Source organism: Sciurus carolinensis, chromosome 14 (genome assembly GCF_902686445.1).
Source record: "Sciurus carolinensis chromosome 14, mSciCar1.2, whole genome shotgun sequence".
NCBI classification, from domain to species: domain Eukaryota; kingdom Metazoa; phylum Chordata; class Mammalia; order Rodentia; family Sciuridae; genus Sciurus; species Sciurus carolinensis.
Window position 1 is genome coordinate 55,369,163 of NC_062226.1, and position 13,355 is coordinate 55,382,517.

At 37.4% G+C, this 13,355-nt stretch overlaps 1 protein-coding gene across 1 annotated transcript in view; it reads left to right on the forward strand.

The window, feature by feature from the left end:
- Positions 1-13,355, forward strand: part of Ttc39b (tetratricopeptide repeat domain 39B) — a 151,420-nt gene that overhangs the window by 88,802 nt on the left and 49,263 nt on the right. Inside the window, 1 exon segment of the mRNA XM_047524665.1 lies at positions 7,980-8,075. Within this exon segment, the coding sequence (XP_047380621.1) occupies positions 7,980-8,075 (96 nt within the window).

Here is a 13,355-nt window from a genome sequence, read left to right on the forward strand (position 1 = left end):
AAAAACAATAAATAAATAAATAAAATAAAATAAAGGTATTGTATCCACCTACAACTAAAACAAAAAATATTAAAAAAAAAACCTGAGTGAACAGTACATGATCATTTTTGAAAATCTGAAAAGACATAAGCCAAATACAGTGGATTTCAATTCCCTGAACCCCTGCAGGTTATATTAAGGTTTATAGTTTTGATTGAGGAAAGCTTTGTAGTATGTCAACCATAGGTTACTTAGGGGAAGATTATCTAGTTTATCAATTTGCCAATTTCTTATTTAATAGAATAATGAATATATTTATATTTCCCTTTGTTCTCAACGTTTAGTTATTCCTTCTAAAGGGTCTGCCTCAGAGCAGAGAGAAAAAGTTGAAATACATTCTTTTTGATTCTGATAGCATTGGTGACAGGCCAGTCAAATGACATTAAGGGTGACAATAAAATAGCATTTGGCAGGTCATCTGTTGAATTCTGCACTGTTCTTACTTTCTCATCAACAGCATTACCTGTCCCTTCTGACCACTGGCCATGAGAATTGCCATTTGAAGGGATCATTCACTGGGCAGAGTTTGGGGTTGGTGAGCAGTTTTCTTTAATAAGAAAGAGAAGCTGTTCATATGGTCATTAATAGTAAGCAATAGATTTCCAGGAGTGTTTCAGAGTCCTGTATTTCCTACTCCAGAGGATACCAGACTGTGAAATATGTAAATGGTGACCCAGGGTAGGTCACTTGGCCTATTTACATGAATTCCTCTTTTCCCCTAGGAAGAAATTTTAACTTTGATGAAAAAGTTTGCTGAACATTAAGTATATTTCTATTAATTTTTTTGAAAATTTTTTTCTTTTTTTCTTTTTTTAAATGGGCTAGCTTTTATCTCCTTGTGCAGGAATATGACATGTTGTGTTGGATTTGGGGGGGAAACTAACTTTCATTTGGTATTGCTAATTATGGTTTGATTGAGAGAAAACGTGTAAGATAACTGTGGTCTTTTCATTTGAAAATAGTTCTACCTAGTTGTTATGGTTTAGATGTGAGGTGTCCTTCAAAAACTCATGTGAAAGACAGTGCATGAAGGTTCAGAGAAGAAATGATTGGGTTACGAGAGTCTTAACCCAATCAGTGAATTAATCCCCTGATGGGGGTAGGGTGTGGCTGGGGGAGGTGGGAATTGGAGTGTGACTTTGGGGGTATATATTTGTATCTGGTGAGTGGAGTCTCTCTGCTTTCTGATCTCATGTGAGCTGCTTCCCTCTGCCACACTCTTCCCCCATGATATTCTGCCTCACCTTGAGCCCCAAGGAATGGAGCCGGCCTTCTGTGGACTTAGACCTTGAAACTGTGAGCCCTCAAATAAATTTTCCCTCCTCTGCAATTGTTCTGGCTGGGATCTTCTAGTCACAGCATCGATAAAGCTGACTAAAACACTAGCAATTGAAAATTAGAGCAGTTTTTAAATCAATAATAAAAAGACAAATAATCTAATTAAAAATGGGAAGAGTGTCTGAATAGGTATTTCTCCAAACAAGATATGCAAATGCCTAATAAGTGCCTGAAAAGATTCTTAGAATTATTAGTCATCAGGCAAATGCAAGTTAAAACCACAATGAAATATCACCATAGCCACTAACATGGACAATAACAAGCATTTGCCAAGATGTGAAGAAATTGGAAATTTCATACATCATTGGTGGGAATATGAAATCACATAACCCCATTGGAAAACAGTCTTGACAGTTCTTCAGAGTTTCAGACAGAGTTACCATATGACATAATGATTCTATGTTCATACAAGAACTTGTAATTCATGAGATCAAAAAAATGGAGATAATCCACATATCAACAAAGGGAGTGATAAGCAAAATGTGATGTATCTAAACAATGGGATATTGTTTGGTAATGGGATTTGTTTGGTAATAAAAAGGGACGATGTAGCTGGGTGTGGTAGGGCATGCCTGTAATCCCAGAGGCTGGGAAGGCTGAGACAAAAGTTAAAAGCCAGCCTCAGCAAAAGTGAGGTGCTAAGCATCTCAGTGAGACCCTGTCTCTAAATAAAATACAAAATAGGGCTGGGGATGTGGCTCAGTGGTTGAGTGCCCCTGAGTTCAATCCCCAGTGCCCCTACCCCCCCAAAAAGGGATGATGTATTGTTATATGCTATAACATGAATTAACTTGAAAACATGCCAAGTGAAAGAAACCAATCATGAAAGACCATATATTGTATGATTTCTTTAATATGAAATGTCCAGAAAATACAAATCTATAGATGAGAAAATTGTTTAGTGTTTGGTTTAGGACTAGAGGTAGTAGGAAAAGTGGAGAGTGATTGCTAATGGATGGATACATTTGGGGACAGAGTGTAAAATTATATTGTGATAGATGCAAACTTATGTGACTATATTAAGAAAAGCATACTGATTGTATACTTTAAATGTGAATTTTATCTCAACCTGTTCAAACTTTTTTTAAAAAGAAGAGTAGTTAAATAAGAGCATATTTTCCAGTGTGGGTGTGATGGCATATGCCATGCCTGTAATCCCAATGACTCTGGAGGCCGAGGCAGGAGGATTGCAAGTTCAGAGCCAGCCTCAGCAATTTAGTGAGGCCCTAAACAACTTGATGAGAACCTGTCTCATAAAAAAGTTCCTGGAATGTGGCTCAGTGGTTAAGCATCCCTGGGGTCAATCCCTGGTACCAAAAACAGAAACAAGGGCATATTTTCCAGTAATAACATTTGTAATTGTAATATGTCATGTTACTTTCTTTAGCCTCCATCAACCAAATAATACTGTTTTTCTCTAGCTAAAAATACATTTTTTTTCTAACATATAAGTGTAATATCCAGGTTATACTCAGGAGTGGAACAAACAAGTATTTTGTTCAGTTAAATTTTTAATGACTATGCTTACTTTGGTGATATAGATTCTAAAATTAGAGCAATATAAGGCTCCAACATGACTATTTTGCAAGGATAGATGGCCTTCAGTGCAATGTGCATATACTGAAAACCTTTAACCAGCAAATAAGACTTGAATAAATGTATTAGTCAGCTTTATGTTACTTCAACAAAGTAACTGAGTCAAATGAAAGTTTTTTTTAGTTTATAGTTGTATAGATTTAAAGTCCAAGATCAAATGGGGTGAGGGCCCATTGGTTTGACCTGTGGTGAGGGCAGCATATGGGTAGCACATCTTGGTGGGAGCTCCTGAAGGATTGAGCAGTCACATCTTGACAGGAGCAGAGAGAAAGAGGACCACCAGACTAGGCTTTCTCCTTTTATAACAGTGGTCTTGTGAGAACCTACAGGGTTGTAGTTGAATATTTCATGTCCCCAGTGACCTAAGGATCTCCCACTAGGTCTCATCTCCCAAAGATTCTACCAACTTTCAACAGTACTATCTTGGGGACCAAGCCTTTAATCACAGGGGACCTCAAACCATGTTCAAATCACAGCAATATGTGTTGATATTAATATGAAGAAGCAGTATTGTAAAGAGCAATTCTCTGCAGTCTTCCCCAATAATGTAATGAAGTCTTACAGTCACTGATTCTAAAATTCATAAATAAGAATGAAGCTATGAAAAAATAATAAAAAACAGAAACAAAAAAGTAAACAACTAAAATAAATGAAGTTTTATAATAACAGTCTCATCCCTCCAAAAAGCCTATGTAGTAAAGTAGAGGACTTGTTCCCATTGACTTACAGTTATCAGAGAACCATGATAAGGAAAACTGGTGCAGAGGGAGGCAGGTATGTGTGTGAATAAAAGAATATACAGAAACAGACTTGCATATACATGGTAACTTGCTTTGTGTTAACGATTGCAGTATAACAGTGTGTGTCAAGGGAAAATAATTACAAAATCAACACATGGAAAGATCTATATATCAATGAGGAAATGATCAAGAATGTGAAATTGTTCCAAGAACATTTGGGGATCTGAAGAAAAAATGTCAGATTGAGATTTATTAGATACAAAATTGGTTTGTCTTCTGCACAGCAATAAAATGATAACCCCCTCAGACAGAGATTGTTTGCATGTCTACCAGACCAAAAATATCTATCTCATTTTACGGAGTATAAGTCTTAATGTAAATAGCAAGTCAAACAAAGGTAAATAAATCCCTTAGAGAACAAATATTCCTTGGGTGAACCTGTCAGGCAGTGCTCCTTGAGAGGACATGCAGTCTGACTTTTGTCTTCTTTCCAGTTAACATGAACCTGAAGGATGAGTTATTAATTATCCATCTGGAGGGCAGTTAAACTTAGCTCACACTGTACACAAATACTGTACACATATACTGCATGTTCTTTATTTTCTCTATCTGAATATTTCTTATAAAAATAAGAAACATTTCTTGCAAAAAATAAAATGAGAAAATAGGTTCTTGATGAAATACCAGACAGTAGTTTAAATGAATGAGTTAGGTCTGTATCTAAAAACACTCAATGTGCTGAAAGTGAGTGGTCCATCCAGGTGCACCTGACGGAGCAGCAGGTGTAGTGGTACATCAGTGCATCTGTGAGGATAAATGCCTGGCACTTCGCTTGTTTGTTGAGAGTCCTGTTTGAGGAACGCAAGAATGAAAACTAAGTCCACCCAGCGACTGAGAGAGGTGGAGGAATTCTGGCACATTCAGCACCCATAGCCATACATCTTCCCTGACTCTCCTGGGGGCTCTTCCTGTGAGTGAGTGATGCAAGGTTCCACTGTGGTGCATGTGTCATTTATGTCTGTATGAGAAGGCAATGCCTCCTGATTACCTTTCCAAGACAAAGCAGTGGAAAAAACCAAAGACGAAAGCTGGCAGCAAGGGGTCATGCAGCTGTGGGAGAAGGAAACCCCACCTGGTGATCCTACGACTGGAACTTTGCCTCTGAGCAGCCCTTGGAGAGACAGATACAGACAGAAACACTGACATCTCCCCATTCATGCTTGCAAGTGAAATAATAGAACACACACACAGTTCCCCTAGTAAAGCTAGGAAAAAAATAAAAATACTGCCCTTGAATAAAAATCATTTTGTAGGTGTGATATGCTTATTGTGATATTTATATAAATTTTAGAAATACTAGCATTTCTGAGATTTCAGTATGGATACAAGTATAAAGGACTGGAGGCATCTAATTTAAGCTTCAATACCTCAGAAAAGATGAATAAATCTAACATGTTCTTAATAATTGTTACATTCTGCTAGATTCATGTCTGTTGTGCCAGTAAAGATGCAATAATTGTAGCATTTGTTAAAAGATAAACAGGTATATTAAAATTTTAATGTGTTTAAGTATTTGTGATTTGCAAATCCAGCAGAGGCAGTTCAGCGCTCCACTGAGTGGGTATGAGGAGAATCTTCTACAAGGTATTCACAGAAGCAAGGCAGAGTGCTTGGCTAGAGGGGAATGTCCCTAGATAGTTGGTTAAGAGTTGTTGATTGGCAAATTCTCCAGTTAGAGGTTGGTTGATTGGTTAAGTGTAAGTTTCCTTTTCACTGTTTATATGGAGTTGGGTTTTGGTTTGCCTATGTAAGAACCCAAGGTGGTGGAACCTAGTGACTTCCCAATTATTTTAACACTTTGAAATATAATATTAACCGGTACAACATACTCATGCTGATATTTAGTATTTTATACATTTAGCATGTCAAATCATTGGGGAAATATGTGTAATTTAAAAAATGATCTTGGGAAAAATGGCAGAAAATTAAGAAAAAAATATACAGCACTGTTTTGTTTTGTTTTTAACCAGATATTCAAATTTTGTAAATAAACAAATTACATATTTAAAAGTAATAGGACAGGTAAAGCTATGCTATATAATCTTTGTAGTGGGGAGATTTTTCTAAGTATGCTCTCAAAACAGAAATGTTAGAGAGTGATGGTTTTAATTAACTAAAAATGTGAACATTGGAGGGAATTTCATTTTTAAAGGTAAAGGCAAATGAGAGACTATGTGTTCCCAGCCCATATAAATGAGTTTGCAAGAGAATAGATGGATGGAAATAGTCTAAAAGGGTAGATAGTCATCTTTTCAATCCCTGCTTATAAAGAGACTGTTTTAATCAACTTTTTGTCACTATGACCAAAAGACTTGACAAGAACAACTTAAAGAGGGAAAAGTTTATTTTGGCTCACAGTTTAAAAATTCAGTCTGTGGTCAGCTGAATCCAGAGCTCTGGACCCACGGTGAGGCAGAATATCATGGTAGGAGCACAGGGAGGAGGGAAGAAACTCGGGACATAGCAACCAGGAAGTAGAAAGAGCTCTGTTCACTAGGGACAAAATGTAACCCAGAGGCACACTCCCAGTGTTCTACCTGCCTGCAGTTACCATCCAGTTAATCCGGATCAGTGGATGAATTCACTGATCAGGTTATGACTCTCATTCTGATCATGTAACTTCTGACATATGAGCTTTTGGGGGATACCACATATCTAAACCACAATGAGAGTACGGCCTTCGCTTGCATTTGCTTCTTGTCACTGTGAGAAGATACCTGTGGAAGACAAAGGAGAGTTTATTTTGGTTCACAGTTGCAGAGGTTTCAGTTCATGGTTAGCTTATCTCATTGTCTCTAGGCCTGTGGTGAGGGAGTACAACATGGTGGAAGGGTGCGACCAAGCATAGCTCACCTCATGGAGGCCAGGAAGGAGAGAGATAAAGAGAGAAGGGCTGAGGACAAGAGACAGTCCACAAGGGCATACCCCAAGGACCCATTCCCTTCAATGGAGTCCTTGGCCTCCCACAGTTTTCTGTACCTTCCAAATAGTCCATTCAGCTATGAATCTGTTGATGGATTAATCCATCGATGAAGTCAGAGCCCTTATGATCTAATCACTTCCCTAAAACACTGCCTCTGAACATTGTTGCCTTGGAGACAAGCAGGAACCCTGGGGAGACGGTTCAGATCCAAACCATAACACTTTTCTACAGTCGTGCTTATTTAAGTGTTCCCTCTCTTCTCCTAGTAAAAAGTGTTTGTATTGGAGACTAAGCCTCCAATACATTTACTCTCCTCTGTGGATTTTTCTTCCCTCCCCCAACCCCACATATAGCTACCCTTGTAAGAAGATCCTTGACTGATGTGTAAAATTTAGGGAATTTGTATGTCTCAGATGAGATGAATATTGAATGTAAAACATTACAGGGCATTGGAAAGTTGAAAGGTGGGTTATAATCATATTTCACTTTATTGAGAGCATTTTACATCTTAAAATTAAAAAGAAATTCCATAAAGTTAGTGCAGTCAGTAGCCCTTTGTTCTGCCCCTTTTGTTAAGGGCTGTAGTTCTTCTTCTTCTTCTTCTTCTTTTTTAAGTTCTTTTTTTTAAAAATAGTGCTGGGGATTGAACCCAGGGCCTTGTGCATGGGGAGGCAAGCACTCTGCTAACTGAGCTATATCCCCAGCACCTGTAGCCCTTCTCGATGGAATGTGTGCTGTCAGATGAATGGAAGCTGAAAGAGATTGGCATTCTAGGGCAGGGCTTATTCTTAAACTTTCTGAAAGTTTCCTTCTCTGAGTGGACCTGTCCTCTACTTGTTTTTGTGGGGTATCTCTGGACCAATAAAGTTGCTTAAGATTTTCAAACCTGATTGGTCTTCACCTGTATGTTCCTTCGGCTTGCTATGGTATATATAAAATAGGAAATTAGACAGTTTATTCACAATAAGTTATGAGTAGATTTACTTGGGAAAAGATTATATATATTATACAGCGCTGTCTTTGGGTAGAAAGCTGTGAGATTTTAGTATATTTTTTGTGTACTAGAATAAATTCAAATATAAGATCAGTCTATTGGGGCCATATTTCTGGAATATTTAATGCATGACAGTAGATTTGTGTTACTTGATTTTTGAAAAGTGGTGAGACTGGAAGTGATATGTACAAGATAATTGAAAGGCTTACATTGTGAACTTGCATTCTTGTAGACTTTTCTCATAGGATAAAGAAATAAAAAAACTCACTTTGCCTTTTTAAATCAACAGGTCTCCTCACTCAGATATGGCAACAAGCAACTTTCACTTTGCATCATGTGATACAAAACGGGCATCCCGACAGCTTGGAACATCAGATGTGAGCAGGTCAGAAGAGTGTGTGCACATTCTTGGGGGATCAGGGAAGAAATAGTCCAACCTTTAGAGAATATAATGCTGATATTCCCAAAGTGCCTTGTGTTCAACAAACCAGTGAGATTGGAAGGATCTTAGGCAATTACAGTGCCATTTTGCAAATTAGAGAAGAGGATGTGTAGCTGCTGAGTGACTCAGTGTTATAGAAAATCCAAAAAGCTAAATTAGACTTTTGGGGGCACAATTTCCTTTTGAGTCTTTTTTAATCTTTAAAATTTTTAATGATTATTTTATTATAAAATAATATAACCACATTGCCAAACATCAGGGATGATGGAGGAAAGGAAAAACATCAACTGTAATTGCAGCCACCATAACAGACTACTAGACTTTGGTATATTTCATTCCAGTCTTTTCATAACCATGTGTTTCTTGATATAATTGTAACATTAGCAGAAGTTGAGAGTTAGTTAACTGTGGAGTGTTGTGGTTTATTCTCAGTCCTTGGGTATAATTATCTAAGATTAGGCAGTTATCCTGGTGTAGATGCAGAAGTATACAATGAGGCAGAGACAGATGGTGTGTATGGTAGGTTTATTATAAGGTGAGCAATAGGCAAGAGAAAGTGAGGTGCACCCTGGGGTAGGCAGGCAAATCGGCTAGGGACTGAAATGCAAATGATTACATTTTGGCCTCTTATTAGGTTAGGAGGTTGGGAATTTTCATTGGTGTGAACCTTGGCCACACTTTTTTGCACTGGTGCTTTGTATACTTTTTGCCCATTTTGGGGAAGCCATATGCTGAGTTCTATTAAAATTGGGGGCATGTACCCTCAATTTTATACATTGGTCATTTTGTCCTTTCTGGCTTTGTGCCATCAATAGAAGGTCACATAATGGTAAAATGACCCTCACAGCAGCTTGTGGGGGTGCATGAGTGACTTTGGTAACATGATGTATGCTCATTAATCTATGGGAGATGGTGTTGGGCCTCTTTCTGGAATTTGGTAGAAGACTGGTGCCTTGGGTCAGTCATTGGTCAGAGACTCTTTACACCTGCTAATCTTTTTTCTGTCTTCCTTCTATTCTGGCTCATCTAGCTAACTACATGCACTAACATTTAACTATTATAAATGTTTTACTGAATATTGCTTTACAATTATTTTTCTTTTTAACATTTTCTTATAACCTTGGTTTAAAAATACATTTTTAAGAAATGTGTCTATTATAGAAAATTCAGAAACTATAGGAAGCACACAGAAGAGAATGGAATATAAAATACACAATCATAACTTTTTTCTTATATAGAGTTATTAAATTTTTTTTAGTTGGAATCTTATTAAATTTACTGTTAAATCATCTGCCTTTTAAACTTAAATATCATAACATTTTCCCTTTCCATCAGATATTTTTGTATAAGATAATATTTAATTGCTCATTACTGTTTCTTTCCAACCTATTCTAGAATTAATTCAACAGATTCTCTCTCTTTCAACATGCAGGTTGTTTCTTAATGAGTTATTAAGGAAACTTTAAAGCAGCTTTAGTATCATGAGAAAGAACTTTCCATCCTTTCTTCCAGGTTTATTAAACTTTTAAAATTATAGAGCAGATCCTTAGCATTTGAAATTTTAGGTGTTTACCAGTGTGTTCATTATACACATGGATTTGACAATTTGTCTTTTTTTTCTTTTCCCTCTAGTATTGGGGATTGAACCCAGTGCCTTGAGCACACTAGGGAAGTGCTCTACCACTAAGCTACATCTCTAGCACTTTTTATTTTGAGATAAATTCTTACTAGGTATTACTCAGGCTATCCTTGAATTTGTGATCCTCTTGCCTCAGCCTCCCAAGTAGTACACAAGTAGTATCACATGTGTACACCACTGTGCTGTTCACCACTGTGCCTGGGCAGTAATTTGTCTTAATCTGTGGAAGGGGTTGAAGAGTGGGAAAAGAGTTGACAGTAATTTGTAAAGGTCTTTAAGTCATTCATTTCCCACATTGCTTTTTTATTCCATATGTCCCCATGGAAATCTGTTTATTTTTCCCCCAGAAAGAAAATTTTCTCTCTTATAATTTTCTTCCAATCTTTTTGATAGTTTCCTAGGTAACTACTGTATCACCATTGTTAACACCGAGTTTGAAAGGTGTAATAAAATAAATAAAAAATTATTTAAGGCAGTAATGGGTAAGGGTATGACATTCATAGGGAGCACTGAGCTGGATCTATAGACCAGTACTCTTTTAGCATGTATGTAGTTGCTGAAGTCATGGACTGCAAATGCTATTAAGAGAAAACAAAACAAAAAAGAAGGGATTGGGTGGAGGAAGGAACTACAAGAACATAGACAGTGAAGGATTGTTGAGGGAATGAGAATCAAGCAAGAGCTACGGAGATAGTTGCCATAGGATGGGCAAATTGGTAAGGAATTTGTCGGGAGGTGTGAGTTCTGGAATCTTGTCAGCAGAGCCAGGTGTTGGAAAGAACTCTGCATTGATTTAGGCTGAAAAGCATCCTTTGCATTTTGTAGTCAGTTCATCAAAGACCTTTATCTTGGAGGGAATTTAGAAAGTTGGGACAGAGCCAGCCTGTAGCAGCTGAAGCTCTTGCCTGTGAAGAGAAGGAGAGGGAGAATGTGAGGCTGGGGAGATAGCTCAGTTGGTAGAGTGCTTGCCTTGCAAGCACAAGGCCCTGGGTTCAATCCCTAGCACCGCAAAAAAAAAAAAAAAAAAAAAAAAAAAGAAAAGAAAAAAAGAGAATGTGTTAGTCAGCTTTGTGCTACTATAAGAAATACCTGAGATAATAAGCTTATACAGAGAAAAGGTTTATTTTAGCTCACATTTTTGGAGGTTTTGGTTCACGATTGGTTGGTTCCATTACTTTTGGGTTTGTGGCAAGGCAGCATATCATGCTAGGAGTATATGTTGGAACAAAACTTCTCACTTGATGGCCAGACAGCAAAAGAGAGTGAGGAGGGAACTGGAATCTCACAATCCCCTTAAAAGGCATCCTTAATTACCTAAAGATTCCCATTAGGCTCCACCTGTTCCTGGCAGCACCTCCCTGGGAACCACTCCTTTAACACGTGGGCCTTAGGAGGACATTTAAGATCAAAACTACACAGAGAATTTGTGTGGTAGGAGAGAAAGCAAGATTGAGGGAAAGTTATCTTTCTTGCTGGATTTGTTTTAAATAAGAAATTTGTGCATGTCTCTGAGCTGGAAAGGGTCAGAGAAGAAGTTAAAGATATGTGTAAAGGAAGAAATGGAGGTGAAATATAAGAAATAATTTAGAAGTGTTTCCATTGTAGTATCAATGTTTGCAAATTTCATAGCTTCTTTAAAAAAAAAAAAAAAAACAATGAAAATTCCCACTCTTCCTTTTAATCAATAGGTCTTCTAATGCACCAATAAAGACAAGCACTTATAAGCATTGTGGAGCAGCCTGAAAAAGACACTTACAAAGTAGTGTGAGGCTTCAGACTTCAATTATTTACATGTGGCACTTAACTATTTAGTCTGCACAGAAAATAACATTGCCTTACCTAATGTGCCACTCCTCATGATACTTTTCACTCCACAAATACCTGTTTGCTTCTCAACACAAAGTTGTGAGGCAGGCAGTGAGGGAATTTCAGTTTCTCATTTGTTAAAATGTTAAGGTACACACCCAAGGTGCCCTGATGTAAAGGTACACACCTGTGGTGCCACAGCCTGGCAGTGGTGGATTTGCAGCTTGTCACTCTATTTTCTCATTTCTGGGCAATACACCTTTCATGAACCCATTTGTGTCCTCATAACGAAGGACGGGTTAACAAGAAGAAAGCATACACATTTCTTACCATTTTTATGACATGGGAGCTGTTATAAGGAGAGGAAAACCCAAAGGAATGGGAATCCTGAGTACTGCTGAGGGATTTAGCAAGGCCTGTTCAGATTTCTTCTGTGTCCCTGTGTCTTCATAGATAAGGGTTGTCCTTTCCTCTGGTCATGGGGAGGGCATATCTCTTATGAGAGTCTTAATGAACCGCTTTAGGGGAGAAGGGTGATGGGAAGGTGGTTTTCTCAAACACCAGGGTATCATATTTTGTGTAGCATGTCCTTGAACCCCATCATTATCCTCTTGCTCAGCTGAAAGCTTCCTGGGTAACTTCTGTAACATTTTTGGTTTATGATGCTCACATATCCTTAGTTGAAAAACTGATTACTATTGAGCCCTGATTACATGGGAATGGATTCAGAATAAATTCATATTAGAACAGCTTTTGAAAATTTCTAACATGTTAATATTTATTCAATTAGGTATGCAATCATTTTAAATAATCACCTTTATCAAATAAGTAAAAGAAGCAAGTGAAAATGTAAGAAATAATTTAGAAGTACGCGGAAGTACATCATTATCATATATTGGTTTTGTAGACTTTATTTTAACACACAGATCCCTTCTCCCCCTTTTAATTAGCAGGTCCCTTTAATCAGATATGAAGATAGCAGGTTGTCAGGTAATGAGTAAAGTACTGAGACATTTTGCCAGGTCACAAATATGTGAGTGTATATGTGGTTCTTACCAAGTGAGGCTGGGCAGTGTGATACTCCTGGAGAATTGAAGTAATGCCTCAGTACATATAGGTGCTTGTACATTTATTTCCATAAGCTTGCCTGATTTTCACATTACCTCATAAAGTAGTAAGAACAGTCTTGACTCTATCTTAGTGATAAGAAAACATAAACTTAGGTAGGATGAGGTTGTTCTAGATCACAGAGATGGGAAATGGTAATGATACAGCTTTTTTCTGTTTTCCTTTAAAACATTACTTTTTAAAAATTTCATAAATCAGTTTTTAATTATAAAAGTAATGTGAACAGAGTTCAAACAATTTGGAAAGAGGAGAAAAAAAGTCACTAATAATCCTCCTACCCAACATGTCAGTATGAATTGTGAATTCTCAGAGGGTAGAGACAAAATATCTAGATAAATAATTAGAAATGGTTTTGGGAGTTCATAATCTGGTTATCTACAGCCACAGTGTCAGCTGAATTAGTATGTTATGGTGAATCTTTGTGACTTTTGAGGCAAAGGGGATTCTGGATCCTTGAGGAAAGTAGGAACTCTCTCTGGATATACTTAGCAAAGAATCTAGCATTCTTGTCTGCTCTCTGCTCCTTACTCCCCTGATCCATAATAGTTTTGTCCCCAAATACACCCACATTCTCAAATCTTCATAAATAATAAAATTCAGACATGCTGACTATCCTATAGAGTATATTAACCCACATGACTAGCTTTTCC